Genomic DNA, 21,019 nt, shown 5'->3' on the forward strand with positions numbered 1-21,019 from the left:
CTCTGCTCCTACTATGGGGTCGCAAGGCACAAGGAGATTTCACACGTTGATGCCAATTAGGGTGATGAAAGTGAATTGGCTATGTGAGCTAGGTCAGTTGTATACTTAAATGGTGTACATATAGTTTGTCTTTGTGCACCTCGGAGGTGTCACAAAAGCACTAGAATTTGAACTTTAAGGCGTCTTTGATTTACGGTGGGCCCACACGATTTGAAGAATGATAAAACAACGTAAAGGTCTACCCTTCAGGAAAGCTTCAAAGTTTAAAGGAGGAGGTTGCTAACTTTAAACTTGATAAGATCTTTAGTTATGAAAATGATTCAAAAATCCCTCCAAAATTTCAAGTTAATGGTTTTTGTAAATCTTTGGGGTGAACTTTGCAAGCTCGGACCTTCCGTTTCCTTTTGGTGGATATGATCGAAAGCTTAAAGGTGACCTCTCGAGCCTTCCTTTTCATGCATGTCTTGGCCATCAGATTGGCATGTGTAGTCACCAGTGTGTTGTGTGTACTCTGGGGCTCCATTCATGGGTTGATATGGACGCAACTCTAGATGACATGGACTTCGCTCTGGTATAAAATTTACTCGCATAGGAAGCTCTGAATTTTGGGGGCAAAACACACACACACGCTCTCTCTCTGTTCCGCTCCCTTCCCAGTTCCCTCCATTTCCCCTCTTAGGCTTTTCCCCTGTCTTCTACCTACACACTCTTCTCTCCCCCAACCCCCTTCTGATTCCTGGTTTGTTTTCTTCACATTAACTGCTCGTCCATTTTGACCTTTTGACAGTAAATAACAGGAGCCCACACCGAGGCCCTTCCAGAGTTACCTCTATCACTATCTCTCTCTCTCTCTCTCCCCCTCATTACCACCTCGATTCCCTCACAGGCCTCTGAGCTCTTTCTCTCTATCTCTTCTGTGTCTGTGCTTTTGTTTGTTGGCGGAATTCGAAACACTATAAAATTATGCGTTCCCAAAATTCAAACCCATCAAGCCACCTGCGCCTTGAGCCCATCGCCCTCATTCTCCTCCCCCAGCTGCTTCTGCTTCTTCTCCTCTTCTATTCTTCCCTCCTAAGTTCTAACTTCAAAAAGAAGGAAAAAAAGAAAAGAAAAAGAAATCAGTCATGGCCTTTTATTGTTATTAATTACCATAATACCGGCAAAAAAGGGTTCTCCAGCCCTCATTTTCCGTGTCTCTTTCAAAAATCCTGATGCATTTCAAATTGCGAGCTCCTCTCTCTCGCATTGCAGTATTAGCCTGTACCAATAATGCCACACAGAATGTTGAATGTTGCTTCTTGCGGCTATGCCTGCATGCCACATTATTAAGCTGACAGGGTGTGTCGGAGTCTTCTTTCCTCCCCTATCATGCCACATTATTAAGCCGACAGAGGATGCCTGCATGCCAGCAGCCACAGTATACTAGAGTCTACCTATCTATCTGAGTGTGTCTCAATCTAGGATTGTTTCATTCAATTGAGTTGGGTATGGCTTGCTTGTCCTGTGTCTCAAGATTTACCAGAGTCTATCTATGTATGTGAGTCTCTCTCAATCTAGAATGTTCAATTCGATTCGCCTGGCTATGGCTTCCTTGTCCTCTGTCTCATGCTCTTATTTGTGCGCCTCAATTGCTTAATTTGGCATTCGCTGTTCCAATCAGCTGGCTATTGCATGTCCTATAGAAATATCTTAATTTAGCATAACGTAAACAGAGAGCTCTAATGACCCTGGCTATGGTGTCCCATCTCCTCCGGTTGTTAACATTGTCGTTCTGTGCGTTGAGCTTCTGATAATCTGAGAAGAAAGATCTCCTTTTCCTCTCTCTCTCTCTCTCTCTCTCTCTATCTCCTCTCTCTTAGTTTATCATAGACATAGTCCCAAGCATCTGCCTATGGCATACGATGGCAGAAGGGGGAGGTCTCCTTTCATCAACAGCAACAGGTTCCACAAGCCGGCATCAGTGGACGGAAGCCTCTCCGGTTTGTCGCATTATCACAATAACAATCATAGTAATCAGCAGGCTGCCTCGATTGCGTCGACCCACTACGCCCCTGCTCCCACAAGGACTCGATCCGGGACCCCTACCAGAGCCGTCTCCCCCTCCCTTTCATCCTCCTCCGCATCCTCCTCCTCCCTCTTCAAGTTCAACTTTGGCAATCCGGGCCTTGCCGCCCCTGCATCTTTTGCAGCTTCCTCTCAAGCGTCCATGGATTATGAAGACCTTCAGCAAGTAGGAGCTAAAGAGAATGTCACTGTGACAGTCCGATTCCGGCCCTTGAGGTAAGCTGCTTTTGATTGTCTACCATTTTGAGTATTGATACCTTGTATATATAGCTGGTTTCTTCTTCTTGTTCTTTTGATTGTCATTCTCTTTCTCTCTCTCTCTCTCTCTCTCTCACGCACACACTCTCTCCCTCTTTCTTGAGCAGCTTGAGGGAGCTCCAGACGGGTGATGAGGTCGCATGGTATGCAGATGGAGACACGACTGTTCGCAGTGAATACAATCCAGCGACCGCCTATGCTTTTGGTCAGTCCAAAATTTTTTGAATTCATACCGGCCAGAGTGATGTGTTTTATCACACAAGCTATGCCTTTTCTGATTTGATTTGCATCATTGCCCTTGCATTCTAAAAGCAACTTTGGCATGCGATCTTCAATGAGAGAGCTATCTGCAAAAGTGGGTTAGACAGATTGTGCTCATGGCCACTGATTGTTTTACATTGATTACTGTGTATATCACCCTCTTTCAACAGTCTTCCAAGGCATTGTTTCCACAAAGTTATGCCTGCAGCCGCTGATCAGTAATCCATTTTGTGATTGAGTATATACCCCCTTTTTGCAACAAGTCCTTTGAGGCATTGTTTTCAAATTGGAGTGCATTTCTTCTGAGCGGGCTGTTGATTATACTTTATTTTGTGTGCTGATAATACAGTTGCTGATTCTTGTTGGTTTGTCATTTGGTTTCAGTCTCTTTGCAACAACTCTGTCATGTCATAAGTGTGTTCCTTGTGAGCAAGCTCATTGCTTTGCTTCCTTTTTGACGGTAGTGGTAGAGTCCAAAAGTTGTTGAGCAAGCCCTTGGCTCTGATGGTCATAAGTTCTGAAGCATCAAGTTACTTTGTGTAATGCTTTGGACTGTAACGACGGGAGAATATAACCACCTCTTGCAAACTTCCTTAAGAACCTTCATTTTACCAGGTTAGTTCCGTTAGTTTCCTTGTTTAGGGTTTCCAGAAAAATTCCAGTCTTTTTTAGAAAATGTACAGTTCGCAATTCCTAAATGAATCTAGGCTTGGCTTTCATTCTAGGCATTAAGATTCATGAAGGCATGTTGTTGCAAACTTTTGTTTACATGAGCAAGTGTTACTGGCTCAATGTGTCCATTGCCCAGAGCAATTTATTGGACTCTGTTCAATAAAGATGAGGGATTAAGGTATATAAAAGTCGGATGATAATAGTGAAACTTTTTGAACATTTTTTTCTTTCTTCCCTGGCTCTTGGAATTCCTGTCAACCTTCAATTATTAAAAGAGCCCAGACAAAAGCAACATAGAGGCAGGCAAGCAAACAGTGAAACCTGGGTTACCTCCAATAGAGCACCAAGCCAAAGCTTCAAACTTGTTGCTTTTTCTGCGTGTAAGTTATGCTTGTCAAAGCTGCCAATCATGCAGGGATGATCACCCATTGCTAGAGCAAGTAATGGTGGGACATTACTTGTGTTTTCATTGCCCAGATTTTGGATGTAACCTGTTTTCCACAATTTGAAAACTATGTCAGCTGCATTTGCATGTGTATTGCTTGTAGTGTCGTATGTTGTTCCATCAATAAAATTTACAAAGCTAGAAGTACTGCTTACATGCTATTGAAGTTGAATGCAAGTGCGACTTGAGCACTAGATTTGTATGCAAATTTGAATCTGACCATATGATAATGGAGATGGTTGTTGAGGACGAGAAGCCAACCCTGAGATGATGTACCATAATTGTTTTTGGACAAACTATGCCTTCATAACAGCACTCCAAGTAGTCAGGCCTTTAAGCTTATCATCTATAGAAGTACATAGAGGTGCCATAGGAATGAATACAGATAGAACGAGGAAGGTTTTGCAACAGGTACATGGGGACCTTGTGGTCAGATAGCCCAATCAAGAGTTCAACAGTGTAGACGCACAAGCAGCCAAGAGAACATAGAGATCAGTGGAGTGAGTGTAGTGATAAATCACAACCACCAACACATGAGACTCTCTCTGAAACTGCAAAAACAAAATGCTAGTGTGAGAAAGGTTGGATCAGCAAAAATACAGGCTTACCAGCAGTTAGAACCAGGCAACCACAAATGCAAGGTTCAAGAGGTTGATAAAGGCACAAAGCAGGATTAGCAGCCTTGGTGAATAGGCCCAGCCCACACGACAGGTGGAACAGTAAAAAATACAAGGTATAGTTAGTAGATGCAACAGAAAACAGGTCACCTGCCTGAGGAAAGATGTCACCTAGCAGCTAGCACAGGCTACTCTGAAGGAAGGGCTGAGAATGAAAAACGCAAGGTAGATTAGCTCTAATGATAGAATATGCTGGTATTGCAGTTGAAACTAGCCTTCCTTTTTACAAAAGGTTGGTGAACTACATTGATTACAGCATGCAATAAATTCATAATTAAATGATAGCTTCAAAATTCAACACTTAAGCGCTTTAGGTGAAATTGTCTCCAAGGAATTTAGATGAGCAATTGGTCCTATAAACACTGGTGCCTCTTGTGGTATTTCTTTTCACATTTCCGAAATGCCTTTACATCACAAAAAGAGGCTCGATCCTTGAAAATTTGTGGGTCTTGCCACAAAATCATGGAATATGTCCAAGGCTTTCCAAATTCCTTTATTGACCAAGTGTAATCTCTTATAAAGTTTAGAATTTGCAGTTGCCCCAACCAACTAACAACAATCATCAATCAATTTTCCCTTGATTCCACAACTAGAGGAGCTGAATTGAATATTCTTGTGTTGCTTGCAATCTTCTTGTAGACCTCTAGAATCTCACCAAATTTGTTTCTATTGATTAAATTTACATCCACAACATTTATTGAACATTTTAGTGATGCATGCATGTATTCCAACACAGCCATGTGAACCCTAGACCTTATTGGTTTCAACCTTGGGATTAGCACTTTTCAATCAATAGTTGCCATGCAAACTCTAAATCTTATTGGTTTTAGACTTAGAATTAACAATTTTCAATCAATGATGTTTAACATTTAAATTTGAGTCTCTAATATTCAAATTTTGTTGCTAGATTCATTATGAATTTGACATAAATGAGGGAAAACGAGTAAAGAATGTAAATCTTTGATTTTCAACTATGAATTCATATTGTTTAGAAATTATCAATGTAATAAACCAATGTTCATAGCAAATCAAATAATTGGAAATTCATAAAATACACCATTCTTGCAAAGAAATATAAGAAATATACTATGTTTGCAAGGTAGCCATAGCCAAGGTAGGTAAGCTTGAAATAATATTGTTTTGGAAGGTTGAGAATCAAAGATGTAAGTTGCAACATGAATACTCACCTCATGTCAAGGTGGGACATGTTATGCACCCCATATCTTGGTGGCTAAGAGCATGCATCCTCTTAGTTGGTGGGAGGAAAGAACCTTAAAATATATATTGCTTGAAAATGGCAAAAAGATTTCTCACAAGTTACATCTCCATCTTTTATACTTAACCCTAGACTACTCTAGACTAAGGTGACTTATGCTTTATTACAAGCCATCCCGGACTAAAAGAGCTTTGTTCTCAAAGCTGAATTGGGAACAAATTACAAGGATGATTACAAAGATAGTTTGAAGCATTTAAAATCATGCTGAAATAAAGCTCCATGTTGATGAAGATTAGAAAAGTTGATGAAGATGGACCACATAAATCGAACAGGTTGTTGTAAATTGTCTAAAATAGGCTATAATACTAAATGGGCCATATCTTGAGCTAGAAGTGATTGATTTTCAAGTGCGAGATATAGAAATGTAGAGGATAACATGTAGTATCTAACCATGTCTTCAAAATCAAATTTTGAAGCCAATAAGATAATTTACTTTTGCACACAGATTTAATACAACAAGTTGTTTATTGCTCTGTTTATGAATTGTTCACAAGAGAAGCCATGGAAATTGTTTTGAATATGATGCTTGTTGCCATGAAGACTCTTCGATAGGTAAACCCTTTCATTTGATAAGGTATTCAACAAGAATACGATTTCTTAAAACCTTCTTCTGCTTGCCAATAATCTTCTTGGGCTCATAGATGATTAAACCATCATCATCCAAGGGAGGTAGTTCTTAAAGAACTTGAATTTGAGGTCCCATATACTTTTTAAGCTGAGACACATGAAAGACATTATGGATTCTTGTGTTTGAAGGTAAGTCTAGTTGATAAGTAAGATCCCCAATTCGCTTGACAATATGATAAGGACTATAAAATCTATGAGCAAGTTTGTTGTGTCCTCCTTTAAGAGAAGCATAATGTGATTTGGGAATCTTCAAAAATACCCATTCATCTTCCTCAAACTTCACATGTCTTCTTTTCTCATTTGCATAGACCTTCAATGTCTCTTGAGCTTTATGAATGTTGTCCTTGCATTGCTTCATAAGGGCCTCAATCTTTTCTAACTTCTCACGTGAATGTGGATTTACATATTCATAAAACAATGCGGAGGGTACTTGTACTTTGTAGCCATATAAAGCTTCAAAAGAAGACATTTCAATGCTCATATGGTAAGTATTGTTGTAACAAAACTCTGCAAGATGAAGCCATTGGTGCCATGCATTTGTGTCTCATGGTAAAAGTGCCTCAAATAAACCTCTAGCCATTTGTTAACTCTTCCAGTTTGCCTATCCGTTTGCAAGTGATATGCGGTACTAGGAGTCAAAAGAGTCTCCATTGAAGAGAATAAACTTTTCCAAAAGCTGTTCATAAACTTAGTGTTGCGATCGGACACAATCTTCATTGGCAAACCATGAAGCTTGAAAATACATTCCATGAATTGTTGAGCCACTTGCTTTGTTGTAAATTGGGTCTTTGTAGGGATGAAATGGGTTGATTTAGTTAACCAATTAACTACTGCATAAATGCTATTTCATCCATGTTTAGTTGTAGGTAATCCTACAATAAAATCTATAGAGTTATCAATCCACTTGCCTTGAGAAGTAGGAAGTGGCTAAAGTAAACCGCCCGGTAGAAGAGACGAGTCTTTATTTTGTTGACACGGAAGACATTGTATTACATAATTTTTAATATCTTGCCAAATGTCCTTTCAATAGAAGCTCTTATGGATGTTGTCAAATATTTTGAACAGTCCATGATGACCCGCTAAAGGTGAAGAATGCATCTCATGCAAAATACGGTCTTTAAAAGAGGATTATGGTGTCAAGTAGAATCTACCATGATATCATAAAAGACGGTTGTGTCAATTAAAATTGGGATACTCTTTTTTTTTCTTGTTGAAACTCTTTCATTATCTTTGATGCTTGCTCATCAAGCAGATATTATTCTTGGATGTCATGAATTTAATCCTTATATATAATTGAAATTGAAGATAAAGAACATGTTCACATATGCGATAAAACATTCGACACAACATTATCTTTTTTAACCATGTAGGATATTTTAAAATTATAGCTTTGAAGAGTAGCTAACCATCTCTTTTGTTTAGGGGACAAATTTGGTTGGAAAAGGAAGTATTTCAATACACGATGATCGCTCTTTTTCTTGAAATGATTGTCATATATATAGTGATGTCACTTTTTGATAGCATACAAAATTGCCAACATCTCTTGTTCATAGACATGCAATTGATTCCTTGTCATTAAGCTCGTGACTTTCATAGGCTATTACTCCATGGTCTTGATACAAAACAACCCCAACTCCTCGTCCACTAGCATTCGCATATATAATGAATTTCTTAGAGAAATTCGGGCATATAAGAATAGGTACTGAAACTAATAGAGATTTCAGTTTATTAAAACTCTTGTCGGCTATGGAGTTCCAAAAGAAAGCTTTTGTTTTTAATCTATCGATCAAAGGAGCCACCACATGAGCATAATGTTTGATAAACTTGCCATAGAATGAAGATAATCCAGGGAAACCCCTCAAGGAAGTAGAATTCGTAGGAATAGGTCACTCTTTGACATATTTCATCTTGTTAGGATCCACACGAATGTCTTGCTCTCTCACAATGTGCCCCAAGTATTGCACTTCATCTTTCATGAAAGAACACTTTGACATTTTGGGAAAGAGTGCATGTCTTCTTAATTTGTTAAAGACCTCTCGAACATGTATCAAATGCTCAACCTTGGATTTACTATAAATGAGGATATTGTCAAAGAATACAAGGACTATTTTGAACAAGAAAGGTTGCAATATCTTATTCATGAGTGTTTGAAAAGTAGCGGGTGCATTTGAAAGTCCAAATGGCATAACCAAGAAGTGATATAATCCTTTTTTAGTCCTAAAGGTTGATTTATATTCATCCTCTTTCTTCATTCGAATTTGATGATAACGTGAATGAAGATTAGTGAAGACCTTTGCATCTTTGAGCTCATCCAAGAGGTCATCAATGTGAGGAATCAAGTATCTATTCTTCATCGTGGACTTGTTAAGCTTCCTATAATCAATGCACATGCGAAAAGATTCATCTTTTTTCTTTACCAAGAGCACAGGAGAGACAAATGGAGATTGACTTGGTTGAATTAAACCCATTTGTAGTAACTCTTTAACTTGTCTTTTCATCTTTTCCCTTTCAAACTTTGACAAGCAATAAGGAGGTTTGTTGATGGGTTTTGTGTTGGATAGCAAGTCAATAGGATGGTCTACCTCTCTCTTTGGAGGCAAAGATGATGGTTGTTGAAATAAATCTTTGTATTCTTTCAATAGCTCTTTCAATCTTGGATCCTTTTGCTTTGAAGAAGATGGTGGTTTATTAGGTGATTGCTCTTTATCCACTTTTGCAAGCAACAAAGTGAATATGTATGACCGTGCATTGATTTCTTTACGCATCTTCTTCCTAGAGATGAGTTTCATTTGCTTTTGACCAATGCCCTTCAATATCATAGGTTGTCCATTCCATTAGAATTCCATTAGCATGTTTTGCAAATCCAAAGAAAAATTTTCAATGGTTTTTAATCAATCACAGTTAATGATAATATCTATGGGATCTATTTTCAAAGTGATTAAGTCCACTTTCATAACACATGAAGGAGATAGGGTAATAGGAGTATGTAGGTATACTTCATTACTTGATTCATAAGCTCCATTAGCAACTTGGATATTCAAGGGCACTTGTATTTATTGAGAAAGCAATCTCAATCCATGCAAAGATTTGGTATTAGTGAATTGCAGTTAATGATAATATCTATGGGATTCATTTTCAAAGTGATCAAGTTCACTTTTATAACACATGAAGGAGATAGGGTAATAGGAGTGTGCAGGTATACTTCATTACTTGATTCATAAGCTCCATTAGCAACTTGAATCTTCAATGACACTTGTATTTGTTGAGGAAGCAATCTCAATCTATGCAAAGATTTGGTATTAGTGAAGCTATGGGTGCTGCTTGTATCAATTAAAAGATGAACTTTTTTGCCATTGATCAATCTTTCAAGTCTAAGGGTATTTTCTCCTTTACAACCGGTCCAAGCATCATGAGAAATTGCACATAAAGAACCACTCGGATCAAAAGCAAAGTTGTCCACAATATCATAAAATTCATTATTATTTCCTTTATCTTTGTCATGTATTTCATCAACCATAGGGTTTGCTTTTACCTAAAATACATTTTTCTCTTCACTTTCATCCTCGTCCGGCTCTTTGATGATGACAAAGTTAAGCTTGCTATTTTTGGATTTGCATTTCGGCCTATGGTCTTGTGTCCACTTTTCTCCACACTTAAAGCATAACCCTTTTGCTCTCATATCTCTAATTTGTTCATTTGAAAGAACTTTGCTGTAAGTGTTGTTTTGAAATCCCTTTTGTGTATTTTCAACCCTTGCAAAGCTCTGTTTTGCTTCAGCCATTGGTCTATAACCATTTCCTCTACTTGGTTTTGATCCATAGACTGTTGGATATGTAGGCAACTTGTTGTAATTACTGTTGTAGTTATTAGTTCTCTTGTTTTCTTGCCTATAAACATTCCTTTGCTGGTTGAAATGTGCTCCAACCTTTGAAGGTTGATTAGGTAATGAATATCCTACATTTTTTGACTGAACTTTCATTGATTCTCTTCTATATTTCTGCCCATACATTTCAGCATATAAAACGGTTTTATGAATTGTCTTGGGCTGCATTGCACTTACTTCCGAAGAGAGGGTTGAATCTAGACCAAATATATATTTGTTTAATTTGGCCAAATCATCAATTCTTTCAATGTACATAAAAAGATTAAGGAACATGTTAAAGTAATCACAAATGGACATACCCCTTTGTTGAAGACCATACCATCTTCCTTGCAATCTTTTTTTTTACATTGAAGAGACAAACACTTTCAACATTGCCTTCTTAAAATCCTTCCAAGAAGCAAAATTGTGACCAACTCTTTGTATATATTTCCACTATGTATGTGCGTAGCCTTCAAGATGGAGTGCTGCAAATAGATATTGGCTTTATCATGGCGAGGAAAAAGTGTGAATTACATCTCCAATTTGTTTACCCATTCTTTTCACTCCGTTGGAGATGCATTATCTCCCTTGAAGTTGGCAATGATAATCTCTTCTTTGTACTCCCTTTCATTATAAGTTTGTTGGAAATTGTTGAAATGCTGTCCAAACGATGATTGTCTCAAAAAATCTCTATTCATTGAATCTCTTTAAAAGGAATTTGGTCTAGGATTATTACCACCATGATTTGATTGTCCCAATCCAAAAGAATGTTGCTGTCCATTAGTGGGTTGATCATAAAATGACTTATCTTTGTTGGTGATATCATGAAATGACATTTTTTCATCTAATCTTTCACTCTTATCATGAAAGTCCAATTTTTTTTGCTTGATGGTAGATTGAGAGGAAAAAGATTTGTAGAAGGAGTCACATCCATGAAATTCCTCATTCTCCTCTTCTGTTATATCCTCCTCTTTTTTATAAGTAGCCTCACGTCTTGGATTGAATTGAGGACGGGCATGGTGCTTTGATGATATTGGTGGTTGGTAATGAGTACTTCTCAATGTAGACGGCTCTCCTTTCTCAAAGGTTGACATAATAGGTTGATCAATCTCCTTTCCTTTCATATTGAAGGGCTGAACTGAAGTATTTTCAATATGAATAGTGGGTTCATTTGGTGTAGAAGATGTGGGTTGAGTCTTCAAATCCTTGATAGTTGCTACTACGTCCTCAAATTCACTCTTCACGAACTTGACCAGTTGTTGAAGTCCTTCATCCACTTTGTTGGATGTATTCTCAATCTTCCCCAAGGATTTGGAAAGTTGCTCATATTGATCATGCCTCCCAATGTTCAACATATGCATCTCTCTTGAAAATATGCGCTCTTTAGAAAGTTCGTGAGACCAGGGATTTCCATCATTACCCAATCGTACACTATGGGTATTACCAATGCTTACATCATCATCTTGTTGGTCATGATTGAGGGCTTCATTAGTATTGTTTTGATCGTTGATGTATTCTTTGATATCTTCTTGAATGGTCTCCATGACTTGATCTTTTCTCTTGTGTTTGGCCATTAAGGATAGGTGCTGTCAAAATGACTGTGGAGAAGAAAACTGTCAATAACTTGCTTATTATTGCACCAATGCCAATGGTTTATTGACCCAAACGAAGCTTATATATCAGGGATATTCCAAATTTAGTAATATCTCAGCTTGCAATAGGGTATATGGGTAGAATGAACTCAAACAGTGCATCCATGTCAGGCTGGTCCACTAGACCTCTTGTCAATAAATTGGCTATAACTTTTGCTCCCGATGTCTGATTACTAAACTTTTTGATTCAAATGAAAGCTTAACATCCCCTCTTCAAATTAAGCTATTAAGATTTCAAATCAGATCACGACAGAATTTTTTGTAATAGGAACTATGTAACTGTCTAGAGAATTTCTGCAATCTGTTAACACCCTGTAGGAACCTTGTTTGACCTTGAAATGAATCCTGTAGTACTTGTAGATCTTCAAAGCAATCATTAGACCTGTGATGGGCTGTAAGGCACCTGTAAGTATCTAGTAAATCCTTGCAACTAATAGGTACTTGTGTGGAAAGACCTTTAAATCTGCCCAAGGATGTTACAAACTACCTTGTTCGGTACCCCTAGTTTTCAAATCTTTATTCACTCTCTTCCCAAGTGGTCTTCCGTGGTCCACCACCTGTGGTGAGGGATAAAACTGCATGGTGGGGACCTAAATGGGCTTTGAAACTCTGGAAGGTGTGCAAAGTTTTTTCCGGGCTAAGTTGTGCACCTTTATGGAGTCTTATATAGCAAGGGAGGGTCACCTCTCTTTTGTCTTGTTATCTCGTCTGGCTTCGATCTTTTTTCTCGATCGGAATATACATGGTAGATCGAGTATTCTATCAATCAAAGTATGATATGCATGGTTGAATCAAGATTTTGCTATTTCATGATATGTAAGAACAAAATGGAATAGGACTGAATTGAAATGGATATGGGTAAGGAATACCTACAACAGTGACTTACTACTTTACAATTTCATTCCACTTACTTATTGATTCTTATTTTCAGCCATATTGCATTTCATCACAACAAGAAATTCAAGATTAGGATTAGCACAATTTTTTTTTCAACAACTAAAAGGAATTAGCAACAATTGGCTATTGATTTTTTTACTGGGTAAATGAAAAGTATTCAGCAAGATATCATTCAGCCCTAAGTTGGGTCTACATACAATTAAATGGTAATTCTTAGATGACATTATTTTTAATTATTCCTTTTCAACAAATGGATGGCTAAGGCAATTGGATTTTAAAGGGATTAAGAGCAAAATTAAGAAATACCTCTTGTATTGTTGAAGTAGATGATTATGGAAGCTCCAATATTTGTCTGAGACTTGAAATTCTTGAACTCTCGCTTGATGTAGCCAAGAATACATTCAAATTGCAATTCCCATGATGAAATTGTAGCTCATAGACTCCAATTTCTTTTCAAGAGAGCTCCAATATCCAAAAGTTTGATATAAGTGATCCTTGTAGCCCAAATGTGGTTGGAATTTTGGAAGGGAATCAATGATGAGCATCCACAAAGGTAGAAGATTTCAATCCCTAATAAAGCACTCTTCCATTGAAGCATTGAAGCATGTATATGCTGTCCGTACACTTGCAATGACAAGAAGAAGCCCTATTCTTGCAATATTGATGCAAGACCATGGATTCTTGATATAGTCCTGTACATAGAAGCTTTAGGGTGCATCAAGAACCAAAAGTCCCATGATACTATCCTTTGAAGTCTAAGAATTCTGAAAACTCAAGTGGCTGCTTTGTTTTGACTCATTTCAAGTGAAGTGCTTTAATCTTATAATGTTGGTTCAATGAATGCCGAAGAAGCTCAAGGATGCTTGTTAGAACAAAAGTCCTTTGACATCTTGGAGAAATTTCAAAAAAGACTCATTATTGTCATGAATCTGCTATAGCTAGGGTTTTGAAAGCTCAAGAATGATCAAGGATGATCAAGGAAGTGTGAAGAAACCATGCATGCTTGTTGAAGACTTGAAGAAACCTTGTCAAAGCTTGCTTAAGCCATAGCCAAGCTCATTGGCTGAGATTTTTCGTGTAGGAGGAGAGGATCTAATCAGCACAAATTGCGCCAATAGCTCCTTACATACCACGTGATGAGAAATGCTTCAACCAAGCCATTTGGCTACTCTCTAGAAAGCTTATAGCATGGAGAATCAAGCTTTGATGTTTGATTGTGAACTAGAGATCATTGAAAGAAGATAGAATCAGTAGAAGCCATGGATCTTGGAAAAAAGATTGAGAGGAAGAAGAGAGAGAAATTGGTTTCAAAAAGTAATCACGGTTTAACATTTGTAATTTCAGTTAGACTCAAGTTAGAGTAAAAAATCTTCAAAATAGACCTCCGTTTGACCATGTCTTGCTATTTCGGCTAAGAATCTTCATCTTTCTCAAGATCTTCTTCAAGAAACCTTCAAAATTAGTCTCGACTTGCTGTAGAGATCTTTGACTAGTCACGGTTTGAACTGTACAAATCTTGTGACCAAATCTTGGTACTGTTGAGAAACTCTTCACCCTTTACTTGCAGTTTGCGTTTTTGCGTTTAGGGTTTGTAGCCCCAAAAAGGGATGTCATTTTAGATTGACTGTGCCTATTTATGGGTCACTCTCTCATTCATTTCTCACGGTTGATTCATTTAGTCCGTCACCTCTTCTCTCTAGCCTCTCCACTACCCTCACATCCCTTCAGGAGGACATTGCGGTTCGTGGATCGTGGTTATCATCATCTTTCTTGTGCTACGACATCCTTGTTCCCTTGTATCACATTTACTTCATGATTCAGAAATTCATTTTTTCGTTCATCAGAGTTTTTTCTCTCTTCTTTTCTCTTCTCCATGTTTGCCGAGTTCACTTCATGTTTCTCCCTGTAAACCTTATTGTCTTGTTGGTACGTCATCTTTTGACATGGTATTAGAGCTGGATTTGCTCAGCTAGCAGCGAAGATCCTACACTCCAGTGAAGGTAAAGATCGGTGGCGGGTTCGGTAATCTCGTTTTTGCAGATTTCAGGTGTTTCAGCTTGTTGCCCACACCTCTTTTGCGGAGGACATCTCAGTCGAAGTTGTCCATTGCTGTCTCTATCAATTAATGCTTGATTTTCAATCCTCTTTACGCAGTTTGGAGCCGATTCCAACCAGGCTATTGTTGTTTCTGTGCAAACTTGTTGCCGCATAGCTTGTCACGTCATCATAGTTTTGTTGCTTGTGTTTTTAGTCTTTCTCTCTCTTATTGTTTACGTTTTTAGTCTTTCTCTCTCCTTTAGGCCGTCTTGCTTGCGTTTTTAGTATTTTTCTCTCCTATAGGCTGTCATGTGTTCGTTTTTAGTCTTTCTCTCTCTTCATCTACGTTTTCTATTGATTCAGTCTCTTATTGTTGGTCACATCCTCTTTCCACTGGTAGCTCACTTTCAGCTGTTCCACTACTCTCCCACCCCTTGAGGCGGACATTGTGGTTTGTGCTTCACACTGTCCTCACACCCGTTGAGGCGGACATTGCGGTTCGTGGTTTATGGTGGTTGATCTCTTTCTTATTCAGCAAGGCACATTGGTATCCATGGCTTTTTTACCAACAAATGATTGGACTATTGGGTACTCCTTCTGTGGCATCAACAGACACACCATCGATACTTGCCGACTTCGACCTTTTCTTCCCATCCCCTCGGAGTATATGCGTCTTCCACCAGGCACTCCTTGTGCCACCTCTTCTTTTTGGGCCACAAAGATAGTTCTGCATTGGCTATCAGAGTACTATACTCAAGGCAATAAGACGCATCTGATGCGCACTAAGTCCTTTCGAGCACATGGAGGATCGATTGGTGCTACGACCTCTTGGAGATCGTCACAATGCCAACGACAGTCTTCCACTTATATACAGGTACAGTGGCAGTCCGCTCCATCGAGAGATAGTGATTGTTTGATACCGTCTCCTCGTCAGTCTACTCCTTTGAGAGCCAGTTGAGAGAATAATTGTTGTCCATCTCTTGCTCATTTTGAGCCCCATCCTTTTCCACCCTCGACTACTCAAGTTCGAGAGGCTACCTCTAGGAGCTCTTCGGCACCCCAGATACGCTCTTTGGCACGATCGACGGCACTTCCTTCATCATCAGACATATCAGAGTCCGTGATCCATGAGTTTTTGGATTCTCTATCTACTTCAGAGGGGAATTTAGAGGGGGATGTTATTTTTTTGTCCTCAGAGGGAGCAACTATTTCTTCGACTTCAGCGGGGGTCCCTCTATCTTCCACCTTAGAGGGGAAACCTACTCCACATGAAGTTCTTTACCCATCCTCTACTTTCTTGGGGTGGTTGTCTTCGACCAGTCATCTCTTCTATTGATACCCAGGATCTTCAAGTACCACCTAGATCGAGACCTCAGAGATTTAGCTGCGACTTGGTGACAAGGCCTTTGTATTCCTGCCAGCATGGATGCACGGAGCTAGTGGCTTCTCTCTCGAGGTTGAGTTTTGGGTTTTCCAATTCACTCTGTCTATTGTCCTGTATTGTAGGTTTTCTTTCTGATGGAAATCTTGGATTTTAGGGATCCTCTACATCTGTTTCCTTTTCTTCTTTTCTTGCCTTGGTCACTTGGTCAACATGGAGCCACCTCTCGAGATCGAATAAAAGCATATCCTTATGGTTCTTAGCACCACACAAAGTTTGACATTTCTCCTATGCATTGCATGTTTTTATCATCTTTGTACTAGGGCGCTTGGGTAAGTGAACAATTTTTCCACGAGGGACATTGTCCAAGTGGCACTTGTTGCATGAGCATTCTTTAGCATGTAGCATTGCATCTCCACCTCACTTTTCTTTTGTTTCCCTTTTGGGCTTGAGAGAGGGTGTTGAGAAACCCTTCATCCATAGTTTGCATTTTTGCGTTTCTACGTTTTGCGTTTAGGGTTTGCAATCCCAAATAGGAGCACCATCCTAGATTGACAGTGCCTATTTATAGGCCACTCTCTCATTCATTCCTCACGGTTGATTCATTCAGTTCGTCACCTCTTCTCTCTAGTCTCTCCACTATCCTCACACCGCTTCAGGAACACATTGCGGTTCGTGGTTCGTGGTTGTCATCATCATCTTCCTTGTGCTACGGCACCCTTGTTCCCTTGTATCACATTCACTCCATGATTCAAAACTTCATCCTTCCATTCATTAGAGTTTCTTTTCTCTTCTCTTTTCTTCTCCATGTTTGCCGAGTTCACTCTGTGTTTCTCTCCGCAAATCCTACTGTCTTGATGGTACGTCATCTTTTGATAGATACTTCAATTAATTGGTTCTTGTCCTTGTGACTAAATTCTCCAAGAAAATGACTCTTTCCATGGATTAAAGCCCATGCTTTGATACCAATGTAATAAACTAGTTTTCACAGCAAATTAAATAATTGGAAATTCATGAAATACACCATTCTTGTAAAGAAATACACTATGTTTGCAGGGTAGCCATAGCCAAGGTAGCTAAGCTTGAAATAATATTGCCATGGAAGGTTGAGAATCAAAGATGTAAGCTGTAACATGAATACTCACCTCATGTCAAGGTGGGACATGGTATGCACCCCATACCTTGGTGGCTAAGAGCATGCACCCTCTTAGTTGGTGGGAGGAAGGAACCTCAAAACATGTATTGTTTGAAAATGGCAAAAAGATCCCTCACAAGTTACATCTCCACCTTTATACTTAATCCTAGCTTACTCTAGACTAAGGTGACTTATGCTTTATTACAATCAATAGTATTAAATGCACTAGATGCTATAACTAGCAGCCATTAATACTCGAGTAGTTGCCTACAGCTGAAGTGTCCTAGAGGCTAGAATTAGGTCGCCTTGTAGAAATTGGGGTTTTCTTGTTATTCTTTGCTTACAAAACAACCCCAAACTTGGTTGCCTTGTTACCTTGATGCATAGTCACAAGTGACGGTTATGTTTAGGCTTAAGGATTGCTTGGGTGGTAGCATTTTTTTTGTTCCATGTCCCATTCCATGTGAAGTGATGACAACTCTTTCTCATCTTGTCCCTTGTCCCCTATCTCATTTTGCATCACTTGTGACTATGTTTCAATGGATCAATTGCTTTCCATTAGTCCATAATTGAACTCTCTAGTTTGAGATTTGCCCCAAACAACCCTTAATGTTTTCACATAGCCTTTCATGGCTCCCAAACTCAGTCAATTGCCAACTATTAAACTTGCTTTTGTATTGTAAACTCATTGCCAAGTGTTAAACTTGCCCATGCAAACTCAATCTCTAGACTTGATTTTCAGCCAATAATAATCCAATAAATTGGAAAGTATATGCTTGTTGCCTAAACTTTGATCATGTTTGGTCACAATTTTAAATTCTTAACCTCTTTAAACTTGAGAGTTTTGAAACTTTTCAGAATCTAGCCTAGAGATCAAATCATTTGATTCCCTAATCTTCATGACATCAAGAGCTATATCTGAAGGGCTATTCAATGTCCCTAACCAAGATTTGTCCTAGATATTCCATTTGCACTTGTCCTTGTAACTTTAGTCAATGTCTCTCATTGCCCAAGCTAGGATTGTGTCATTGTGACACACATTTAACTTAATCTCACACGTGCAAAACTTACGCATCACAACAACATTAAGTTAAAGATTTATGACCTTTTAACAACAATCCTGAAGTAGCTAGTTAACAACAACAAAATGACACCATAGTCGTAGATTCTAGATGTTTGATACCATTTGAGAACATGCAAATGAACGTAAGCATGTAAAGGATATAGTGTAAACATTTACAATAGATGAATACAAGGGCTAATAATGAATAGTCATTGGAATTCATAAGATAAAGTGTGAGATAAACACTACAATACCACTAGGGTATCATCTTGATGATGGCAGTAGTGCCTTTAGCTCTCCCTCTTCAAGGATACATGATGATGCAATGATGTAGTTGATAGTGGAAAGGGGGTGTATAAATAGACCACATGATGATACCAAAGACAATAGTTTGGTGAGCCACCTAGTTGCCTACTCAAGTGTCCAAATAACAAAATAACAACCCATAAAGGTGTCTAAAATCCATGAAATGCACACTACTAATAGAAGGCCCTAAGGTTTTACACCCAAGACTTTGCTTCATGCAATGTAGAATGATGCAAGTCCCAACTAGCCACCTTGTTGATCTATCTTATATTGCCTCTCAATTATCATATGTTTTTGGCTCGTAAATTAACCCTAGAAATCAATTATTCATATTTGTGAGAAAGGACAGGATCGAAGCTCAGCACAGAAAACCAGTAGACAATAGAGAGTGAAGCATGACACCCAATGCAATAGATTGAAAGAGTGTAAACTGAAAGTACAAGGTACAACCCTTAAACCTTAGGGTTGTAGGGGGATGTTCACACCCGAACACGGTAAGTGTTCGTAAGTGTGTGTCATAAATACATATGAAATAATATCATAAATTTGGGGGAAAAAACCTTTCCTATCGAGAGTAAAAAGTGCCCTAGTGTCCTATTGATCACTGACACTTTGATGTGAGCGTAGGCGTAAGTAAGGCGTAAGTGAAATACCCAACAAATCCCCTTGGAGTGAAGAGTGATCAAGAGTACAAGGATCATCTGCCACCAAAGGAGATCAAATTTAAAGCATGGCGAAATGCTTCAAATTTTTCACGAGGAAGAGCTTTGGTAAAGATGTCTGTCACATTACCGGTGGTAGGACAATAGACAAGGTTGATATCACTTGCATGTAGTCTCTCTCTGACAAAGTGATAATGTATCTCATTGTATTTTGTGCGTGCATGAAACATTGGGTTTCGTACCACTGCAATGGCATTGAGATTGTCAGTGAACAAAGGAGTAGACTCTGTAACAGATACATCTAGATCAACAAGCAAGTGTCTAAATGTATGGTAGTGAAAGCTGCCTTGTATTGAGCTTCACATGATGATGTGGCAACAGTGGATTGTTTCTTGCTAAGCCAAGATATGCAAGACGAGCCAAGAAAGAAACAATTGCCACTAGTGGAGTGACATGAATCATAATCATTGTAAGCATGTAATTGCAGTGGTTTTCCCTTGGCATAAAGCAATTCAAGAGATCTAGTACCTTGCAAGTAACAGAAGACATGCTTAACGGCTTGCCAATGTGACATGCGTGGCTGATGCATATATCTGCTCAGGGCTGAAATTGCAAACTGTATGTGTGGCCTAGTGTTGCATAAGTAAATAAGACATCTAACTGTTGGAGCATATGTGTGTATATCAAACAAATCACTGTCATCATGTAATGATAGTTTAAGTCCAGGTTCCATTGGTGTACAAACTGGCTTGCAATCTTGTAAGCCAAACTTCTCAAGAAGTTTACCAATGTATCTTGACTGTGATAATTCAATGCCTCTAGCATCATGTATGAATTGAATGCCCAAGTAATAATGCAAAGACTCCAAGTCTGACATGTCAAAAGTTTGCTGCAAATTTTGTTTAAATGCTGAAATCTGATCAGCATGTGTCCTTGTAAACAAGAGATCATCAACATGAAGACAAATGATGAGCATGGATTCCCCCTCTTTACATACGTAAAGGGTAGACTCAGATGAGCTGTTTATGAACCCTTGGCTAAGCCAAAAATCATCTATCTTTGCATGCCAAGCTCTAGGAGCTTGTTTCAAACTATACAAAGCTTTTTTTCAGCTTGCAGACCAAGTGTTTCAAGCCCTTAACTGCAAAACCAATGGGTTGCTGTACATATACGTCCTCATAAAGTTTCCCATGTAAAAATGCAGTTTTAATATCCAATTGATGCACAATCCATCCATAATGAGCAGCCAAAGCAACCATAGATCCGACGGTCGTCATACGGGAAGTAGGAGCAAATGTCTCCTCATAGTCAATGCCTTTTTTTTGTGCATAGCCTTTAGCTACAAGCCTTGCCTTGTATTTGTCAATGGATCCATCTGCATTCTGTTTCAACCTGTAGACCCATATCGTTTCAATGGCTTTCTTCCCAAATGGCAAACACCAAATCCCATGTTTGATTCTTAGTGATAGAATTCAATTCAGCTTTCATTACTGCCATCCAATGCACACTATGTTGTGCATCCTCAAAACATTCAGGCTCCTCATCATCAAGGGTGCTTGTTGCCATAACAAACTCCATGGTATGTGCAATATCATGCATATGAGCTTGCCTTCTAGTACGATCAGCCATGGGTGCATCCAGATGACTATCTTTTATAGTCTGTAAATACCATCTAGGCATTTGTTTTGTCTCATGACTGTGCATAAGCTCTTGCTGAATTTCAGTTTCAGCACTTTGCTGAATA

At 38.8% G+C, this 21,019-nt stretch overlaps 1 protein-coding gene across 4 annotated transcripts in view; it reads left to right on the forward strand.

Moving 5' to 3' along the window:
• Positions 1 to 623: 623 nt before the first annotated feature.
• LOC148017001 (kinesin-like protein KIN-7K, chloroplastic) overlaps positions 624 to 21,019 on the forward strand; it is a 54,041-nt gene continuing 33,645 nt past the window's right edge. For all 4 annotated transcript variants that reach the window (XR_015687910.1, XM_087663248.1, XM_087663247.1 and 1 more), the window contains exons 1-2: positions 624 to 2,280; positions 2,430 to 2,527. Coding sequence is in view for 3 of the 4 variants with exons in the window: in XM_087663248.1 (XP_087519374.1) it covers positions 1,892 to 2,280; positions 2,430 to 2,527 (487 nt within the window). In the remaining variant the exon portion in view is untranslated. The remainder of the gene's footprint in view (positions 2,281 to 2,429; positions 2,528 to 21,019) is intronic.

This window comes from Lygodium microphyllum, chromosome 22 (genome assembly GCF_053477565.2).
Source record: "Lygodium microphyllum isolate KBCC chromosome 22, Lygodium_microphyllum_v1.1.10, whole genome shotgun sequence".
NCBI classification, from domain to species: Eukaryota; Viridiplantae; Streptophyta; class Polypodiopsida; order Schizaeales; family Lygodiaceae; genus Lygodium; species Lygodium microphyllum.